At 36.8% G+C, this 23088-nt stretch overlaps 1 protein-coding gene across 1 annotated transcript in view; it reads right to left on the bottom strand.

The window, feature by feature from the left end:
- Positions 1-18909: 18909 nt before the first annotated feature.
- Hr96 (Nuclear hormone receptor HR96) overlaps positions 18910-23088 on the bottom strand; it is a 120265-nt gene continuing 116086 nt past the window's right edge. The window contains exon 5 of the mRNA XM_090373429.1: positions 18910-20568. Within this exon, the coding sequence (XP_090229555.1) occupies positions 18952-20568 (1617 nt within the window). The 3' untranslated portion in view covers positions 18910-18951. The remainder of the gene's footprint in view (positions 20569-23088) is intronic.

The following is a 23088-nucleotide window of genomic DNA, read 5'->3' as shown; positions in this document are numbered from 1 at the left end:
GCACTTTACCCACCCGGCTAGCCCGGTCGGCATGATAGGGCATGAAGAATCTCTAGACCTAAGAGGTACAGAGCCTCAAAGGCAGCAGAGCTCTGACAGTTGTCCACTGCATCTTCCTGTGTAATAAGAGACTCTCGAACTTGCTGAACTGCCAACTGGCCCGGTTTTTTGTGGTGGGAGTGTAATTGACCTCACAATGTAGTGAGCAATCCACTTCTTTGCTAATCTTCACACCTGGTTGATCAGATGATTGAGGGGAAGAAGGAGGCCTGTAGCCCTTATTCATCTTTCAGGTGAGATTTTCTAGGCTATCAGTCTTCTCCTCCAGTCGCTTTATACTGTGTAGAATTTTGAGACTTTGCTCTCTAAGCAGGTTGTTTTCTTCTTGCAGGGTGTAAATGAATTTATAGATGGGAAGTAGTTGGTCAGAGAAGTTTGCAGAGATCTCAACACTTATCTGCTGTAAGATAGGTTCCATGGACTTGCTGAGCATCTTTGTAAGCTTATTTTTAGTAACTGTAACTACTAATGCATCAGTGTGCTGCCTTGTGGGTGGAGTCAGTATTCCATGCCTTCAATTTTCTGGGCAGGCATCACAACCTAGGATGTCTTGAATTGTGTCTTCCAATATGAGGGTGTTGTTTTGGTCTTCAACCATGAGAGTGGTTTCCATTACGTCAGATAAAATTTGCTCTGTAGTTTGAATGTCTTCACCAGAACAGTTAGGCGCCTCCGTAGCCAGGGGGTAAGGAGCAACAGTGCGTAGCACACGCTTCTTGATTAGACCGGGGTTCGAACCCGTCACCACCAAATACGGAGGATGCGGAAAGGTCAGGGAATGACCACCGCATATTCCGAAGCAATATGGCCTTAGTTGCTAATGCTCCTAAAAAAAAACAAAACAAAAACAAACCAGAACAGTTGAATTTTTGTGAGCTGTCCTGTTGTTTAGCACACGAAAGCAAAATAAAATTTAGTTTCTTTGCTAAGTTTATTTAATATTCAAGGAGGTGCAGCAGTCTCCAAAAAACTGACCATAAATAGTACATTTAATTGTAAGAATATCAGTTTTTAGACATACACTACATTTTTTCCACCATGGGCATGCTACGTCAGCCATTATCACCTGAGGCAGAAGGTACAACAATACTCTCCCTTTGGTCCTGATAACTTAATTAGCCCTGTGGAGGTGGGTTGTAAACAGCTACAGTTGCCTATTATTGCCTTATTTATAGAAGCTCTGTAGTCCTGGGCTGACCTTGACCGGGAATTATCTTAAACAGTGGTGGTACCAGAGCTATATGCTATGAGGCAGACAAAGGCAATATGCAAAACTAAAAATGTAAAACAGTGCTTTACCTGCTAGAGTGAAGTGAAAACGGACATCACCATTGGAAAGGGCTCCCTTCTAGCAATCCAAGAGTATAAAATGTTGGGTTACTCATAAACATAAAACTGAGGGATTTAACATGAGCACATTCTTCCACCGCACGTGTCTGTGACCCAAATATCTTCTCTTGATCTGCAGTAAAGTGATATGATGTAGAACTGACCCACTGCACTGGTAATGTGTGCACACTGCCACTGGGGAGAAGAGGTGACCCACTTCTGTGACAGTGAGGTCGGTATTTTTAACTATGGTTGCTACTGAACGGACACCTATGGTGTGTTCCTTCAGCAGCAATAAGTGCTTCCACACAAATGGTGTATGGCTTCTTGGGTATCCTTGAATTCTACGAGTGTAGGGTTCTTGGAGTGCCAAGATGTCTATAGAATGTCCGAAACCAATGGTAAAAATATGCCATTGGATCAATGACATGTTTCCTCATTGATGGATTGGGAAGAGAGGATCAGTGGAGTGGGCACCACGATCACCTGATCTTAACCAACTGGACTTTGCATTTTGGTGATTCCTGAAGGCACAGGTGTATTCTGTAAAAATCAGAGAGCTTTGTCATCTTAGGGAGAGAATTGCCAAGGCTTGGGCTGCTGTTGATCCCAATAGGCTGAGAAGAATCCAAGCAGACATGGTAAATCGGCTGAGAAAATGCATGGAAAGCCAGGGTGGACACCTATTATAAATGACAGTAAGTACGTAGTGTAAATCCCATTGGTTCCATACTTTTCAGACATCTTGCATATTATTTTTTTCCAGATTATTTTTTTCCAGTTTGTGTCTAATGTGATCCAGAACTGTACATGCTCGCTGAGCATTCAATTGGACAAAGTTTAGAGCCCTAGTCACTTCCATATTATTAATTTGACCCATAATTGGTTCTTATTTGAATTTGTTTCAGCATTTTCATTTAATGGGCATTCTGCATCCCTGATACTGTGGTGGTAAGTCACATATCCTTGCTGATTTGCAGGTGGCACACTTGATGTGCTGATTTTTGTTGTTACAGTTTTTATAGTCATGGTCAGTGACTAGACAATAGCCACAGACAGGTGTTTTCTGGCTGCAGTCTCCGGCAGTATAGCCATATTTATGACAATTATAACATTTATTTACTGGGAATTGTTCCCTAAATCTATGACTGCCCCAGCTAAATCCTTTTATGCTATCTGGGGCAGGTCATTTTAAGTATATTCCATATTCTGGGTGAAATTTCTGCAATTATGTTTAATTGCCCATTTTTCCTGGATTTGGTGCCTCTCTTTAAGTTGGAATTCCTCTGCTAGCTCATCATTTGTCATATAGTCTTGGAAATTTAACTAACTAACTAACTCTCTCTCTCTCTCTCTCTCTCTCTGGCGCCTCCGTAGCCAGGTGGGAAGGAGCATCAGTGCGTAGCACATGCTTCTTGATTAGACCGGGGTTCGAGCCCATCACCACCAAATACGGAGGATGCGGAAAGGTCAAGGAATGACCACCGCATATCCTGGAGCAATATGGCCTTAGTTGCTAATGCTCCTAAAAATACAACAACAACAACAACTCTCTCTCTCTCTCTCTCTCTCACTCTCACTCTGGGGTTGATTAAATTACATCAAATGTTATTATGTTTGGGTTCCTGCCTTTAGGTTTCTCTGTTTGCAAACCCAACTTTTTTACTTCAGGTTGAGTTGAATTTTTTCCAGATCTTGTTTATTTGGCAGTTCCAGCAATACTCCATTTTTCTTAAATTATTTATTTTGACATCCTTTAAATGCAGTTTCAGTTTTATGATTACAGTATCTTTCACTGCCTCGCTGCTCTTCATTTTCTTTTATAATTGTTATATTTGTTTCTTTAGTTGTAGTTTGTTTTGCTGCTGTATTAGTTCTAGTCTGGGTATTTTGTCCTTGTTTGTTGCCCTATGATTATTACATACTATTAGATGTCTTGTAACATTCCTTCTCTTCGGTGACACTTTCCAATTTAGATTTTATTGCCTTGTTTTCTGTGTTTGATGCTGGGTCTCTCCTCAAGTATGGCCCAGTAGCTTACAATCTGCTATCTATTAGCTGCAGTTATTTGATTCGTTTGTTTAAACATATAATTCTCCAAACACAACTTTGTTTCCTTTACCAGTCTAATTGGATCATTTATTTTTGCCAAGATTTCTAGCTGGCTTGATTCCTCTGTCTTTTGGGATTCTCTCTGCAATTTTTGGTTGAGTTTTGCCTTTCCTGGCCCTCTTAATATTTAGGGGGCCTGGCAGACAACTTTCTAGTTCCTCTATTATGTCTTCATTTGGAGTCTTCTCCCTGAGAACTCAATTAACCTTGATCTCAGGGAGGTTGTTCATGTCTGTGTCACGATTGTTATTTAAGTCATTTGTTTGCTTTTTCATATTTTGGTCCTTACTTGTTATTTTGATACTATAAACATTTAGCAAACGTCTAGACAAACAGTTTAATGTGCTATTTTGCACTTCCACTATATTAGAACTCAAGTAATAAGTGTTAAAATTTCGGGGGATGGAAATTTAGCCCGCTTCATTGTTCGAGACAAAGAAACGTGCTCTAAATACTGCTAATAACTTTAAGTCTACCACGTACTCTCCCCATTTCTAAAAACATAAGTAAAACTACTTTTATTTTAAATATATTCAGAAATTTGTGAGTTCTGAACAATTGAAAAATTGTAAGAAGCTACAATAATCTCACTACTGCTTTCGCTGTAGCAATCGTATTGTAACGAGAGAATTCCAAAAACTACAATAAATTATGAACAAAAGCACTTACCTGATTACTCCTAACTTCTTTCATCTGTATCCACCTTTAAATTGCAAAAATCCATCTTGAAATAGCTGAAAACAATCCAAAGTTTTATTGGCAACAATCAAGCCACTTACCTCAGTCTACTATCAAGGGGATCCCCCATTCTCTCATGCACAACTGCACTCGATGGCATCCAGAGGTGAACATCCATATCTAATGGATATAGTGTTAATTGTAACGTGGCTCCTGGAGTTCCCCCAACTCCACGTCAGGCAATGTGACGAATACAAAACTCTGTAAAGGCCAGATTTATGTAGGTTAGTGAGTGTTTATGTAGTGTTAATGTGGGGTTGTGTTGATCATCTGCCCCTTAGCCTAAAGGCTTGTGTTTTCAAACCAAAACCTCTAGTTTGCTATCCAGTGCCACGAGGAGGCGGGCTGGGCCAGGCAGTAGAGAGTATGAAAGCACTGGCAGGGCGAACTCTGGGTTAGCCAAATCTGCAGAACAGGGAGAGCCCAATAATAATAATAATAATAAAAGTGAAAGTGGAAGATAATACTGGGATGACAGGAAGTGGAAGGGGGAAAGTGGTAGAAGGATGGGGGGGCAGTAGAGAAGGCACATGCCTGAATGAAAGGAGGACAAGTCAGGATGCCCATCCAACTCTAGGGGTGGAATACGATAGTTGGCAGTTGGCAGTTTTATAGATAGTACCTGGAGGTACTATCTGTAAAAGAGACTGTAGGTTTCGGGACACACATATAGGAGACTCATACAGACATCTAAACTGCAGAATCAAAGAACACAAAAAATATGTACAATATGGAAGAGTTCTAAAGCCCAATACAGCCCTCCATACATTCCAGTTTGGTGACACATGGGATTTCAACGACACTAGAATTCCTTCTACAGACAGCCAATACAACAGAAGGAAATTTAAAGAGAACTTCTTTATAAAAATGTTTGGAGCCTCAGCAATCAATAGAAAACAACGAGTCAAATTCAACCATCAATATTTCCATCTTTTTGAGAAGAAAATAGAAGAAATGATAAACTAGGAAAAGAAAATAAGCCAAACGTCTGGAGGAGTAGCCCACATTCAACCCCTCCAGACCACCAGAATCAGCATGCACACCAACCCTGATGTCCACCAGAGTATGAAGTCAATGATCACTGCAGGCGTCCACTACACAAGACCCTGGATCCATGATAGAAAACTTGGCACAATTCCATTGGCTATTGGACTTAATCCCTCATCTATAAATTAAATGCTGGCAGCAGCTCTTGCATGTATGCACATCAGGTTTCTGGGTGTATCGTCAAGAGGAGTCTGTCAGCAGGTAAGAATTTCTTTGTATTTACCTATGATTTACCTAATTTAATATCTGCTTTCTATTGTTAACAATAATTCAGACTTAATACTTTAGAATTGTATATTTGTAATTGTTATATTATAATATATTCAAATTTGTAACCCTTTCTATTTTCTGTTTCCCCAACAGCACAGTTTGATGATGGGTATTGGTAAGATGCCTGAAACGTCACCTTAATGTAGTGTAATAGTTTAGGCTAATAGCATAATAAACTATATTATTAATTTCACATGGTATATGAGTATTAAATATAGTAACTATCTTAATGGAAAACAACTATATAACAATCCCCAACTATATTAAATCTGGAACATCAATTCTAATGTTTTTCAAAATTTCAGCACTTTAGAATATTCTTCTGTACCTTTATCAATGTTCCCTCTAATTTTTTTTACAGCTGCCAAACCTGCCACTGCTCTGAGCAGAAAATTTTTACACGACCTGACATTTGCTTGGCACTAAAAGTTTTCTGTAATGTATATAATAAGAATATTTACAATGAAAATTGAAAAACTTCATATTTTGTATTTTATTTATTAATTGAATGGTACAATAAAAATCAGCACAACAAAGAAACTTATTTCATGTTTTGAGAACTTTTTCTCATTTGTCCTTAGAAATCCATTGACTATAAAACACTATCTAGATTAATTTCATACCCAGATGAAAGATAAGTCTTAATCATCATCAGATCATCCAAATGTTCAACTTCCAGTCTGTTTCTAGATTTACATTTGATGGAATTCACGACACTGAATTCACGTTTGCATTCAGCACTAGAAGCTTGAAATGCTCCACAGATGTCAACAAGAATTGACAGTTCTTCAAATGCTTTGTTTCTGAGCATGTAGTTCAACATATCAGTGAATGACTTAATTAAATCACAGTACTAATGCGATTGTGGCAATGCCTTTGTTTATTGTAATGGTAGCTGAGTATTTTTTTTTTATTAGTTGTTCAACATTCTCTTCTCCAAATTCAAAATTGGTTATGTTTGCCATAGCAATTGCGTCAAAAGCTTGCCATTCTCTTTTAACTCATCACCACGAAATCTATTGTCCAAGTGATTACACACATGTTTAATGAATTGAATAATAGGCATAGTATCGATGTCAGAACTTATAGATGAAAGCAAATCTTTTACTTTTGTCACTCCGATAAACAGTATGGCCAAGATACTGTGACCTTATCTTGTTAATTTTTGCTTTTGCATACTGCAGTTCTTCAATTGTATTCAAACAATTTTACTGAAGGAATTTACAGAGAGATGACAGATCTTCTAAAACATCTTTAAGAACAGTTAATGCTACTTGATATTGTGGATTGGTCAAAATCTTCAGGCAGTAGTTACTGGTTGGATCATTATATTCGTTAACTTGCTCTTTACAATACTGGATTAAAACTTCATAATTTCTCATTAAAGCAGTTACGGCAAAATGTCTTGACAGCCATCTCACTTCGTTTAGTGGTCAAAATGACAAAGAATTAGAAAAATTAGAAATGACAAAAAATGTGAAAAAGCCATCACATTCTGTGACATAGGCTAATTCTGCTAGCTTTACTTTTTTAATAGATGACCTACTGAACATTATGTATACTGTTCATAACAGTGCTTCTATATCCCACATGATTGACACTTTTTTTTTCCATGCATTGTCTAATCCTAGGTCTTCTCTGTGGACAATGCAGTGTTGTTCAGATAGATGCTTTACTTCTCGTCAAAGAATTGCTGCCACACCTTTATTCTTTCCAAGCATAACATGTGCTCCGTCTGATGTAAACATCACCAATCTTTTAAAGATCAAGACTGTTCTTGATATAAAATGTTCTCATTGCTTCAGCAATAGTTATACTGTCACATGCAATTTCAAAATACCTGCATTCACAGGCCTATAGGAAGTTTCATTTTCTGGTAGAAACTTAAAATACAAAATTAACATTTTCTGTACAGAATGTCTGTACTTTCATCAGCAATTAATGTATGGAAAGCAGATTTCCAATTCTCCCCATTATTTGCAGTACAAAGCTGATACACTCAACAAATTCAAACGCATAGTTCTTGCTGTGCCAACTCTCTGGTATATTTACATATTTGGACATCTGCATGAATTTCTTGCATGGAATGCATTGAAGCATTAATTTTAATTGCTAAGATAATGTTATCAATCAGCACCTTGACCATATTAGAGTCAGACTTCTTTTGTGCATCTTGTTCCACTCTTGCTTCATGCTCTTTTGGAGTTTCAGTTAACATTTGCAAAATTCCACCTTTCTTCTGGTTGAGATGCAATTTTAACTAATCTAATTTTCATTCTTCCCTTATTTTCCCACTACTGAACTTGCTCCCAACTTGCACTTCCACACAAATGGTGCATAGAACATCGCCAGTATCTTAATATTTAAAAATATTGCCAATTGTGATTTTTTTTTTTGTTTTTGATGTGAGGGTGGTAGTTCAGTTTCTACGAGCTGCAAAAGCCATTCCTTCATAAATTTTGCACATGCTTTGTTCTTCAAAACATTTAACTCTCCTTCAGCCTTTCTTATCGACGTCGTAAGGATACTAAAAATAATAATTATTATTTGATAATACCAAACAAATTAATTATTAAGTGAAGAAATTTATAATTTTAGCAAAACAACTACTGTCATAGAAACTAATTTTTGGCACAGGGTGCACCTTCCACAGCTTCTATGTTATTATCATCCAGTTTTGTATGTATTCCTTGCAACTGTTGACGGTGCTTCCAGCAGCATTTTTATAAGAAAATTTCAGCTGCGCAGCAACAATTTAGTAGTGCATTGCAACATTTCAGTTACTGCACGGCCACGCACCTGCACGGCTTAGAGGGAACATTGACCTTTATACCAAATATATCAACAGCTTAATGCATACACCTGTGTACCCCAGTCTTTACAAAAAAAAACTGCTACCCATCATGAATAGTAGTAATCAGATAATCAGAGGTGCCTGAAATGAAATGTAATGCATATAAATGCATAAACTGTTTTTTAATGTGTGTTGTTTTCATGTCCTCCATCCACATATATAGGGTTTTTAAGCCGACACATGCAAATCTATCCATGAAGACACATTTTCTACAGCAGCGTTTCCCAAACTTTTTTTAGTCACAGAACACTTTTCATCTCACAATATATTTACGGAACACAAGTTTAGCAGGTTCCAAAGAACTGTTTGCTAATATTTTATTACATACGATGCACTGTTCATCAGGAGCATCTTTATTTCCAACACGTATAAAGCCAAAATGCAAATAATTGTCATCATACTTTCGTTTTGGTCTTTTATTATTTGGTTCCTGTTTTTTCACTTCGGATTTTTGGGGGACAAAAGGCTGCAATTGTTCATCCTCACTTTGAAGTATATTGTTTATTATGTTCGTTTTCATCGACCACAGTTGCAATACTAGAAGTACTTGCTTCTCGTTTTAAAGTTTCTTTTTTCAACCACAAATCCATGGTCATTTATTTTAATAATAATATTTTGAAATACGGATAATTATCAAAAAAATATTTTTACAAGGAGGTGAGTTTAGTTTTGCATTATGCTTGCTAGTTTTCCACTCTACTACAGAACCAATCTCGTAATTGTGAAGACAGTGTGCATCACACAACCAACAACAGCACTGCTTAAACATGCAAAAACGTGTCGGTGGAAGTCTACTTTGTTTCATCCACCCGAAGGATACGTGGCATCAGTTCGCTTCCCCCCTCACTCAAACTGTGTGCTGCATACAAATGGCATATTGGATTGGATCACTGCATTGCTATATTTTCGTAGATGTCATTATCTCTATGCATACAAATACTCTAGTATGCAAAGCCGCCAAAATAAAGTGTTCCACGGTCTATTTGATTATTAGTCTATGCCAGTATATTAATAACAAAAAAAAAATGTTAAAAATTCTAATGATACAAAAGAGGTGTACATTACAAATATGCAAAATTTATTTATTATTATTTTTTTAATTATTAATTACGATTTTTCATGGAACACTTGTTCACATCTCACAGAATGCTAGTGTTCTGTGGAACAAAGTTTGGTAAACAATGCGAGTATCATCTAAGTCACTGATATGCCTAAAACACAACTTCGAACTGGCATCTAATTCCATGCTTTTTTTCTAAACCAGTCTGAGTACATGCCTCAACCGGTCATTAAAAACTACAATGCCACGTCTCCAGGCTTTGCAATTTTTAATGGATTGAGTAAGCTCAATGCCAATAGAACCTTCCACTTGCTCAGACTAACATTAAGAGCATAAATTCAAATTAAGAAAGGATGGTTGCAGGATCATTGTGCCTGAGAAAAGCCAACTACAGCTTTGGCTGAAGAAGCTTTTAAAAATTACTTCAGTCATCCACAAGATTTGAACCCAAACTGTTGAGTTCTAAGCACTATACTGTAATGGAGGAAGACACAAATGGAACAGACCATAAGTTCATAGGTTAAAATGACATGGCAATTTAGCTTGAACACAACAGAAAAAAGTAGAGGGGAGTAATTGATTGTTGGAACAAACTTACATCTGTTGGTGTAAAAGTTGATAGGTTGAATAAAATCAAGAAAGAACTGAAGAAATTAAAGGGAATGGACAGGTGATATAGGATTTTTTTTTTTTTTTTTGCCCGATACTGTATATAGGCTTGCTTTCTTGCATCATGCCTCTACTAATACAAATCTTAAACTTGCCTTCTGAAAATGAACTGCTGTGCTTAGCAGTGAAGATGGCACTCTCATAATTGGTCTGAAAAGTTACACCATTGAAAAACGACTATCTTACATCTTGAGCTTTCCAGCTAACTCAACAGTTAGGCTGACTGAGATCTAAGCATGAAGACTGATCTAAGCATGAAGCACCTCATGAAATGTACACCAGTGTACATTTCATGAGGTGCTCCATGCTTAGATTAGTAACATCTCTTAAGATGTTACTTAATGTCACAACTAGCAAGGCTTTTGTGGATTTATTGGATGATTGTTTTCTACATCAGCATGTTCGGGAGGCAACTAGAGGGAGGAATACTCTTGATTTGATTATCAGATCAGTGATTCTTCATGCATTAAGAATCTGCAGATAAATGAACCACTAGGTGGCAGTGATCACAGTGTGCTGAAGTGGGATTTACTCAAAGAGGTAACTACCATTAGGGGTAAAGGGAAGGGTTATTGCTTTCGTAAAGGCGACTACGATGGACTGAGACAATATTTAAATTCTATACAGTGGGACCAACTGATGATGTTACCAACAGCAAATGCAAAATGGGAAGCATTCAAAGAACTTATCTTGGAAGCTACTAGGCTTTACATACCAACTAAGAAATATTGTTCAAAGTTTAGGCCTAAATGGATGTCAGATGAACTGATGAGGCATATGGCAGAGAAGAAACATGCATGGGATACATACAAATTAACACATGACACAGAAGCCTATGAGAGATACAAGTTGATCTGTAACCAAGTTACAAAGGAGGTTAGGCAGGCGAAGGCAGATTACGAGAAATCTTTGGCAAGGGATGCAAAGAAAAACAGCAAAGAGTTCTTTACTTATGTAAACTCTAGAAGGAAGGGGATGAATCAGATTGGTCCACTTGATATCGATGGGTCAACTGTTGATGATACTGCTCAGGTAGCTAACAAACTAAATGAATATTTTGCATCGACATTCACACATGAGGAGTTATTTAGCGAGTTGAAAGCCAGAGGTGTATTCAACTCTAGCAGAAAGCTAGAGAATCTTGTTATAACTGAGAGTAAAGTGGAGGAGAAATTGTTGAAGATAAACACAAGAAAGGCACCCGGGGTGGATGGGATCTATCCAGTTATATTAAAGGAGGCAGCAGAGGAAGTAAGCAAACCCTTAGCCATAATTATGAGAGCTTCCTTGGACTCAGGGGAGGTACCCACAGACTGGAGATGTGCAAATGTGACCCCAATTCACAAAGGAGGATCAAAGGCTGACACAAGTAATTATAGACCTGTGAGTTTAACGTCTGTTCCAGGAAAATTAATGGAGGCACTAGTTAAAGAAGCACTGCAGGATCATTTAGACAAGACTTCAGTTATAGCTCGAACACAGCATGGTTTTGTTAAGGGGAAGTCTTGCCTGACCAATTTGATTGGTTACTATGATGCAGTCACAAAAGAACTGGATGCAGGGAATAACTTTGGTATTATATACTTGGATCTTAGAAAGGCTTTTGATACTGTTGCACATGGAATACTGCTGCACAAATTGGAGCAGTGTGACATTGGAGGCAAATTGCTGCTGTGGATAAAGGGGTGGCTGAGGGGGAGAAGACAGAGAGTGGTAATCAATGGACACTGCTCATCGTGGACTAATGTTATTAGTGGAGTCCCTCAGGGCTCTGTGTTGGGTCCATTATTGTTTTCTGTATTTATAAATGATATTGATGATGGTATATCAAGCTTAATGTCGAAGTTTGCAGACGATACAAAGGTAGGCAGGGTTGTCAAGGACACTACTGACACTATGCTGCTGCAACTATGCTGCTACAGCAGCAACCTTTCCAGATCCTGCAACAGGATCTGGAAAGGTTGAGCAGATGGGCTGAGAGGTGGCAAATGAAGTTTGACATTGACAAATGTAAAGTACTACACATGGGAAACAGCAACCCCAGAGCAACGTATCAACTCTGTGGTACTACACTGACAGTGGTAGAGAATGAAAGGGACCTGGGGGTGGTTGTGCAGGCAGATATGAAGTTCTCTGAGCAGTGCAGACGGGCTGCAAGAGTAGCTCATGGTGTATTGTCAATGATATATAGGAATTTTTCTAGCAGGGATAAGGAGGTGATTATTCCCTTGTATAAGGCAATGGTCAGGCCACACCTAGAGTACTGTATACAGGTCTGGAGGCCTCATTTCAAGAAGGATGTAGAGCTGCTGGAACGAGTACAGAGAAGGGCAACAAGATTAGTGAATGAAGAAAGGCTTAAGTTTTGCAAATTATAGTGTCTGGAGACTAGGCACCAGCGAGGTGATCTGAGATAGAGGTGTATAAAGCCTTGAATGGTTTGAGCATGCTCAGTGTTGATGGGATTCTTCCTCTCGCTCAGAATAATCACCTGAGAGGGCATAAATTCAAATTGAGGAAAGACAGATGTAGAATAGACGTGCGGAAATTTGCCTTTAGCCAGCGGGTGGTTGGTTGGTGGAACAGACTTCCATCCCTTGTCGTGGAAGTTGATAGCCTAAATAAGTTTAAGGCTCAGCTGGACAGGTATTTCGAACAAACAGAGGGGTGAAGTGGAAGTGGTTTTTTTTTTTTTTTTTTGGCTGATGCTGCATAAGCTTGTTTTCTTGCATCAGATGCCTCTGCTAATGCTAATTTCATTTAATATCTGGTCACCAATAGAAATAACAGATATTTTCATATCATATTATAGTTATTGCATATCTCGAAAAATCGCTTACGCTCATCGTTACTTTGAAATTACGGCAGTTATTAGACCTGCCCCTAGATCGCACTTGATTACGGTCCTGCTGTGGACAGACTATCGTCCGACATAGTTGGCAAACTATCTGGCAAATCAGCGCCTAGTAGGCCACTTTTAACACGAATAGACATGCTGGCTATGAGTGTAAACCAAGTATGTTCAAACACTTCCTACGGTTTAGATAACAGTTGAAGTGTGTAATTTAACCTTTTCGCTGCTATGTGCGTGTATACCAGTCCAACGGTGGAGGACCCTGTGCTACAGGCGTTTATGCATGCCAACCGTGTATCTGTCGATGCATACAGTCTTCATATATGTCTTTCTTAGTTGCTAATATCGCATTAATTATTTAACATTTGTTACAGACCAAATTTAAGTTGAAACGTCGAAGAAAAGGAAGTATGGTGAAAACTATGTATTATTTGGTTTCACTTGCATTGATGAACTTGACAGGACTCAAATACCGCAGTGTTTTTTGTGTGGAAAAATTCTTGTGAATGGAAGTATGAAGCCAGCAAAACTGAAAGACCATCTCAAGTCTGTCCATGCTGAAAATGCATCTAAAGGTGCTGGGTTTTTTCGTGTGAAAAGATCTCAATTCGAAAAAGCAGGGACACTTCCAAAACTTGGATTTGCCATTTCACGAAAACCTTTTCTTGAAGCATCCTATAAAGTTGCTTACCGGACTGCCAAGCAAAAGAAGCCCCACACTATTGGAGAGACTTTAGTAAAGCCATGTGCACTGGAAATGGTCAAACTGGTCTGTGGACTGGAACAGAGAAAAAAACTGGAAGCTGTTCGCTTGTCAAATGATGTAATACATTCTAGAATAGTTTATATGTCTTTTAATATTGAAGCAGGTCATCGAGGAAATGGCAGCCTTGCCATTCCCCTTCAGTATGCAATTGGATGAAACTACTGACATTTCTCAATGTAGCCAGCTCCTTGTTTTTGTTTGCTATGTGCATGCTGACGCCATCAAAGAAGAATTCTTATTTTGTGAGACTCCTTCGGAAACTACAAAGGCCGGCGATGTTTTCGAAATGGTAAAAAGTTTTTTTTACAAACAAAACTTTGAATGGAAAGGAAAACTTCATTCTCTTTGCACTGATGGAGCTCCTACGATGCTTGGTAATACATCTGGTTTTGCTACTTTAGTGAAAAGAAGCTCCTCAAGTCGTCGTCACTCATTGCTTTTTACACAGACATGCACTGGCAACAAAGACTCTTCCAACAACCCTGAAAGAAGTATTGTCAACAGCCATAAAAGTTATCAACTTTATCAAAAGAAGTTCTTTGAATCATCGTATTTTTAAAAGATTTTGTCAAGAAATGGGAGCAGAATATGAAGTGCTTCTCTACCACACAAAAGTGCGCTGGCTTTCAAGAGGACAAGTCTTGAAGTGCTTGTTCGAACTTAGGACAGAAGTTTCACTTTTTCTGGAAGAAAGAGAAAATTCACTCTTGGAACATTTTGAAAGGAAGGATTTTATCCATGGGTTGGCTTAGCTGGCAGATATTTTTCACCATATGAATGAGATAAATCTTTCCATTCAAGGTCATGAAGTCACCATTATGGATGCAACTGAAATATTACAAGCTTTCTTGGCTAAGTTACCAATATGGAAGAAGAGAGTAGAGACCGACATTCTTGCAAACTTTCCACTGTTGCAGGAAGTGCTTTACCAAGATGTAGTTGAAATGCAAATTTCTCTCTCAATTTTTTTGAAAAGAGATATCTGCGAACACTTGGAAACATTATAGAACTCTTTTAAAAGTTATTTCTATCTTGATAGCATGAAAATTGAACCATGGATCCGAAATCCTCTTCTTTTTGATATAAACTGTATCGAAGATGTTGACTTAACCAAAGATGAACTCATTATTTTATGCATTTAAAAACATTATTCTGAGAAGGGGTCCGTGGCATTCACCTGACTGGCAAAGGGGTCCGTGGAACTAAGAAGGTTAAGAGCCCCTGGCCTAAACACATACTCTACATATATGCTGCGGTTCCAACTCTGTTGTCTCATGTGCACATGTGCAATAGCTCCCCTCAGGCAGTCAGCCACAGCAGTGTTCGGTATTCTTAATTCCATCCTGATGAGACGACATGATAGCTTTTCAAGCTTTTCATAATTTCATTCTTTTCATAACCTCATTTCATAATTTATTTTTACCCCTTTAAATACAATTTAAAATATATTTGCATATTGGCTAGAAATCACTCCCAACAACATGCATTCAGCTTGGCAGCATGTTTTTCCCCATTTGGCAAATGATTTCACTGGTTTTGAATAGCAAATTCAGACAATTACCGAAGACACTGTGAAGATCGGCAAAGACTTGGGATTGGAAACTTTGTACACTGCCAATGTACATAACTGCATTGACTCACATGCAAATGACTTAGATGATATAACTCTCCTTGAAATTGATGAGTAAACTGCATATGAAGAAAAGGAAAACAATTCTGAAGTGGCACCAAAAGAATTTTCAACAGAAGAATTGGAGAAGGTTTTTTTGGGGATTGACATGGCCTGTGAGGCGATTATGAATGGAGATCCGGAGGTTGAACATTGCATCAAGATACAGCAAATTTTACAAGATGGGATTTGATGCTACAAAGACTTGTGCACTGAGAAAAAGAAGAGACAACTTCAGACTTTTTTATTGAAATACCTAAATAAACAATAAAGCTTTTTTCTCATCGCTCATGATGTTTCCTTTTCATTAATACAATTGTTGTAATATTTTTTAATTTAAATTCTTTTAATTGGCTATCAAATGCAAATTGTTTATAGATTTATTATAATTTGTTTATAGACTTTCTCTGGTACGCATTAAATTAAAACCCATTATAATTATACCTCAATCAGCACGGTTTCACATAACACGGAACAATTTTGGTACTAACTATCAGTGCTATGCGGGGGAAATAAAAGAGCTTTTTTATTGGAATTATTTTATTGATCATTCACAGATTTTCATAATATCTTGTCTTCCAGACAAGATATTATGAAACATTCCATTGTATTACCTAACATTCCATTGTTAGGGGCACCTAACAATGGAATGGAATGAAAATGCGAGATGAAAAAAATTACTGATAAATATTTGTATTGTTGCAATTGTATCATTCAGAAAGCATGATTGTGACGTCATACTATTCAAAAATTCTAATAAGTTAGAACTCCAAACACTGTCGTATCCAGTTATCATCGTAAGGCGAGGCATGACGACCAGGTTTTTTTGGTTTTTTTTAAATACATTCACCTATAAGCATGGTTAAGGGGGTAATAAGTCGCATCTGTCCACCTCCCTAAATCCGCCCCTGACTCGAGTTATCATACCAGTCACGAAAAACGAGTCACGCGCTTTAATCACACTACCAGTAGTGCGAGCGTGGGAAGAGTCTCTGGTAGAAGCTGCGGATGACGTCACTTCCGTGACTGATCAAATTTACTCCGTAGAAAGTCGGAAAAACTGCAAGCCCATTGTTAAAATATTCACAGCTCACCACGATGTAAGAGAGAGACAATTCTTTTCTCAAATGTCTGAAAGAGACATCCTCACTCATCCCATTTAAAATCCCTAAACGAATGGTACCTTTGATAAATAAATCCCTCTCCCCTTGCAGCATGGTGAGTTTCAAGTGCAATAAACAGGATTTGAGGAATAGCTTTGGTGAACTAAACACAAATATTGACTTGTGATGCACAAATAGGCACAATACAGAGACCAGAGGTAATACTAAGACATCAGCTAAATGAATTGTTCCTTAACATGAGAGTAAAGCCCATCATCTGCAATAATATTTGTATTAAACTTTCAAACACTATTGTATAAAAAGCTGTATTAAACTAAGTCAACATACTGTAAATAAAACAAATGAATCAATTCATGATAAAATATCAGTTAAAAACAATGAAATCCAAATGGAAATTTCTGGTGCAAACTGTACCCTTAAAAACCCAGACTAGCTCAGAGGGGGAAAACCTTATATCCTCTGCCTGAGAAAAGCCAACTACAGCTTTGGCTGAAGAAGCTTTTAAACATTATTTCGGTCATCCACAAACAACCCCAGGGGTATGGGCTTGGCACACCCAGGGTCCTAAGCTGGATATCATCATTCTTCTCTTTCTTGGTGATTCCTTTCTACTTTTGACACTCTCTCTCTCTCTCTCTCTCTCTCTCTCTCTCTCTCTCTCTCTCTCTCTCTCTCTCTCTCTCTCTCTCTCTCTCTCTCTCTCAGGGCAATTTGGGATTTTTTATTTTTTTTTCCTGGTGCAGCATAAGCCTCAGGCTTCCTTGCACCATATGGCTATTAATAATAATAAGATTTGAACCCAAACTGTTGAGTTCTAAGCACTATACTGTAATGGAGGAAGACACAAGTGGAACAGACCATAAGTTCATAGGTTAAAATGACATGGCAATTTAGCTCAATGAACACAACAGAAAAAGCAGTTTGCTGTAGTTCTTATACTCTTTCTTTACTTATGCTATATTTTGATGGCATGGATGAGTACATCATATATTGTTTATTAGGTACTCTTTAGAATGTTGTAGTATTGTAAATAACTACTATACACTAATTTACTCTCTCTGTGTTGTATCACTAAATGAATATTGTTACAAAATAACTATTCCCCAGAGTTATCAAAAAACATTATGCCTGTTACATGTGTGTGCTGTGTTATACTAAATATTATTGATTGCTACCACTAATGAATTGTGGGGTTATTTTAATCTCTACTGAATGCTTCGCACCGTACGAAATGGACAAAAACTGTATTTACAAATATTTACTGGCCAATTTACTTTAGTACATTCTTTTGACTTTAAAAGAGCTCTAGACAATTCCCAGAACTAAATGTTTTTAACTATCACTTCTAGTTCCTCTTCTATTAAGACACACTGCCACTTATAATAAATCTTAAAATGAATGAATAATTACTCTTAGCTGCCATAGAAAGCTAAAAAAAAATAAACCAGGAGATAATGTAAATCAAATATTCTCTTTCAGCATTCAGAGTTATGAAATAACTCTGAATGCTGAAAATTGAAACACATGCAAAATTGAAACAAAGCTGAGCAAATAAAGAAATATGCCAAAAGTGGTAGAAACAAAGTTAACAAACCAAAAGCAGCTGACATTAACATTATCAGTTATGCAATGGGCTTGTTATAAATTAAAATGGACTCACTAACTGAGATCCACTGCTCATCACATTAGCTGTTATAACAATGCATTAGGCAGAACATTTTCAATTTTAACAGGACTGCACCAACAGCAGTACACCCTTGCATATTTTGCAAGAAAACTGTACTGAATATCTCATGACAAAAATGCTATTTGTGTGTGAGAAGGGAAGGAGCAGATGTATAATATATTTTAGTAAAATTAGCAATAAAGAATGCAGCGTGGAATTTTTCATTATTGTAATAATTATAATATAAAACAGAAAACTAATTGTTTATCTTTTAAATTTCCATATTATGTTTAAACAATGTGTACAGTTTTTATTTAAAAAAAAGAAAAAAGAAATGTAATACTTGAACCAAGACTGTACTAAACAAACAAAAACAACCTTAAAATTAAGAAACCAATTTTACTAATGTCCAGTTGGGTGCAAAATAAGAAAAGTTTTGTGAGTACAAAACAAAAAAAAATTATTATCTCCACTTCGTTTGTTACATGTGACAATGTCCGGATGGCATCTAAGTCAGTTACCACTTTCTACAGTAGTATAGAAGCATGTTATTCTAAAATCAAAAGATTTACATACTTGATTATTATACTAAAATTAATAAAGCATAAAGAAAAAATTTTAATAACTACTTATGAATGTTCACAATAAAAGAATGGAAGGGGGAATGACCAAACATTTTTTAAAATGATTCAAGTGTATTCAAAATACAAAATTTTGCAGGAAGAAAGGCACCCTAATGCTTCAGATCAAAAATTTCTATCAAGAGTGGTTCTACATCTTTAGGATTCACATCCAAATATACACGAACATGATTTTCATTTAGGATATGTAATTCTTGTATCATTTGTATAAGCTTGAGGTAGGTTGATCGTGCTTCGCAGCCTGAATAAATTGTCTCCAGATACCGACAAAGTAAGTAGTAGTAAGTTTCTTGTTCAAGTTTAACTGCATCTTTATGAACAGTGTTTGGACGTTCTGGAGTAAATAAGGCAATGGCACTTAGAAGAAGCATGATATTTTCATTTGTTCTCCATTCAGGTTCAAATGAATTGATAAATCGTTTATGTTCTTCATACACATTTCCCCTAGCTTCTTTCAATATATCCACTTTAATTGACATAGGCTTTGGTCCCTGAGGGCCCTGCCAACAATCTTTTTCAGGATCATATGACATAACTGAACGGAGAATCATCAGTTCTGTACAACCTCCTTTAAGAAGTGCAATTTGATCATCTTGACACAAATTTTTAAAAGCATTTAGCTTTTTGGACATTTTGATAAGCCTTCTAATAGCATGATCTGTCATATTAATAACATCTAGAAGGCTAGGATCTGGCACTCCCCAAGTTAAAGGCATTTTGAGCACTTCGTTGGCCACAATTAATTCATTTAGTTTATCCCTTTCAATCACAGACAACTTTTGCAGACTATCTGCAGATTTCTTAATTGGAATATTGGCATATTCAACTTCGACAGCTACTCTGAAAGCTGTATCTGATACAACTGCATCACATCTTTTTATAACGGATCTGCTTGAAGATTTAACTTTTGATTCTGAACCACATGATAAAGTTGGACTTTGAACATTTACATTATATGAGTTCCTGCTATTTGAAAACGAACGTATGGTAACTGGTGAGCTACCTGGAAAAGTTGTGCTGGTAACAAGTGAAGTCTGGAATATGGGATCTATTAATGCAGACACTGAATGTTTTAATGGTGATGAAGGATTTGTAATTGCAGTTGAAGTATCATAGTTAATCACCTCTGATGAAGTATTTTCTGTAGGCACTTGTATTACAGGAGATGAAGGCATACTAGTTGATGAACTCCCTTCTAAATTTGAGTTTAACTCTGCATCCATGTTAGATCCAGATTCACTTGGCACTGAGTACATATCACTTCCTTCACTAGATATAAATGATTCTGTATGAACATCTAGACTATTTTCTCCATGAAAACTCTTAGGAGGTGGGCTTCCTTCATAATCTGATGGAGTTAATGGTTGATGAACTAACATTTTATTTTTAGGCAAGTCTATGAAGCAGCCAGAACTGAGCGGTGTTAGAGGGGAAAGTGATGAAGCTGGACTTAATATTATTTGGTTGACTGTTGCTTCAGGACTTTCTACCTTTACACAAGTAATATCTTTTCCTTTTCCACTTGGGCTGATCTGTTTTTTGTGCCGATTTTGTTCAATTTTTGCCTTCTTCATTTTCTTTTCAGCATCTGTCATGATCCATTCTTTTTTCATGCCAATAACAAAGCATTTCTTTAGACGACATTTCTGACAGAAACGTCTGGTCACAACATCCACTTTACAATTGTTGTTAAAAGGACATTTGAAATCCTGAAACAAAACAAAAAATATTAAATACCTTTTTCTCTTCAACTTTCAGATACATTACAACAAAACAAAAAATTATGAAAACATTTTTTTATATAAATATAATTTAATGTATTCACCCTTTCTCTGCAATCTGTCCAGCTGATAGATGCCATGTAAGCATCTTAAGCTGTCAGCACCCTTTGATGAAATTAAAACCAATGCCTTTAACTACTGCAACATCTTTCTTCACCTTCCAACTAATGACTTGCTGCCAATGGTTCCTGTGCTGTGAGCCCCCTATGATGTCATCTGGTTCATGAGTAATGATCAGGTCTGGAATATTCTTACCCCTAGTATTTTCTCTAACATGCTGGTACAAATAATAATCATCTAGTTTAACAATTTATCTAATCTAATTTAAAAATTTTGTTCCTCATGGTGTCCTTTCTCCCCCCCCCCCAACTTACTCCAATCAATTAGGGGAAAATTGAAGTCATCCATAATAAGATATTCACACTTGCTTGCTTTCCACCTGTGTATGGAGACTTTCGTCATACTCTTCACAATCTTCTGACCTGTAGATTACCCCCAGTCTCATTAGACTTTTGCTTCCAATTCACACCACAGATTCTGTGATGGCAGGCATAACTTCCGAATCTGAAAAAGCTCTTTTCATGCTCAGTTTGCTTTTGATAAGAAGAATAAACCCATTATCCCTTCTGTCTTCCCTATCCTTCCTAAATATATTGTACATACCGCTATGAAAGTCTTCATCCTTAATTTCTAGATGGCACCATGTTTTCATTAGCCCTATTATGTCAGAATTAGTTTTCCTAACCAGAAGTTTGAATTCACTAATTTTACTGATAACACTCTTGACATTCCTATAGACACAGTTAAGACTAAGTATTCTTTTATGGTTTACTATCCTTGAAGTTATTTAAGCTTGTTTGCCTTACACAAGGCTTCCATTCATTTGAAACATCACTATCTTCAGAACCTCTTGCCGATATCAGCTGTTGTAGCAAAAAAAAAAAAAAAACCTCTTGAGATTGCTTTGATCCATATCAGATAATTGCATGTCTGTTTGTTTATGGGTTTTAAGGAGCAAGGACAGCAAGGCCATAATACACCTAACTATAGTGAATTGCATGTCTGATATGTGTGTCTATATTACTCTTGTCTCTCCTCCCCTTCCCAACTAGCAGATTCACTGAACCCTTAAGGTATCTTCAGTGATACTGGCCAAAACCCTTGCACCACCTTTGTTCAAGTGAATCTTATCTCTGAAAAAAATAGATTTCTTCTACATGCAAATGCTGGCCAGACTGAGAAAAAAAAAAAAAAAAAAACCCTTGAATTAATCCACAAGGCTTTCAAGCAAACAATCATCTCTCCCAGTTTGTCTGGGCAGAATTGATGATACCTATACATATTGACTTAACTCATGGAATTTTTTTAGCATGGTCCTATATTTATCCAACAGATAGTTTGTGCTTGTTTAATATCATTAATCTCCATGAATAATGTTTTCTTTATCTGCCTTAAAATATGACAATCTGTTGGTAATATCATCAATTATATATCTTGTATTGTGAAAATATTCTAATTGGTTTTCAAGTTTAGCAAAAACCATTTTGCTAACTCAAATGTACAAAGATATTTCAGATATTTGATAAGTGAAAGGAGAATAACGGAAGTTAAGAAATGCAAATCAATGATTAAATAAAGGTGACCCTTCTAACATCTATTTTAAATTCAATCGATGTGCTTTAAATATAATGGAATAAGAATAAAAATTCTAATAAACATATAAAATAAAAAGAATGGCAAATACCCACCTCAAAGATAACTTTATACAGTAGACATTTAAATGGACAAACAGGGCCATTAAATATGAATCTCCAAAAAAGTGAATAACAGAGGCAGAGTTTAAAGAAGAAACAAAGAGAAATGCAATTTATAGCCTCTAAAAACTTTGACTGGGAGACTTGACTAATGCATATAGAGTATGGCATCATTCTATCAGTATATTCAAAAAAGCAAACAAGTTCAATACAGCATCATTAGTATGGCAAAGGAATTCACAATATTCTTGTGTTGTGAATTCCTTCACAAGTTGCTTAGCTTTGCACCTTAAGATAAGTAATACTTCCAAAATAGAGAAAAATATCATTACTTATTCTCAGTAGAGTTCTATTACACCTAGAGAGCACTGTTTCAGGAATAGTAATTCCCTCTTCAGTGAGTGGTCCTCTGAGTGACAAACTCAGAAGCAAAATATTTCCATGAGATGCCAAAAGGTGTAGAAATTATATACAGATAATCCCTCGAATAACACTGTAGTTAGGTTCCTATAAATCTCGTATAGTGCGAAACGGTGTCACATGGGACTAAGAACCGTACAAAATGGGGGTTACGTTCCAAATGCTAACAAAATACACCATTTTTTTTATTATAACTATCAGAAACTTAATTTTTATTAAAAATAATAATAACTGAACAAACGTCTTACAAACTGTGATACATATATGTCATATA

The sequence above is a fragment of the Mastigoproctus giganteus genome, chromosome 5 (genome assembly GCF_048544385.1).
Source record: "Mastigoproctus giganteus isolate SK-2022 chromosome 5, ASM4854438v1, whole genome shotgun sequence".
NCBI classification, from domain to species: Eukaryota; Metazoa; Arthropoda; class Arachnida; order Uropygi; family Thelyphonidae; genus Mastigoproctus; species Mastigoproctus giganteus.
Note: the sequence above shows the minus strand (reverse complement) of the source record. Positions and strands in the feature narration are given on the sequence as shown.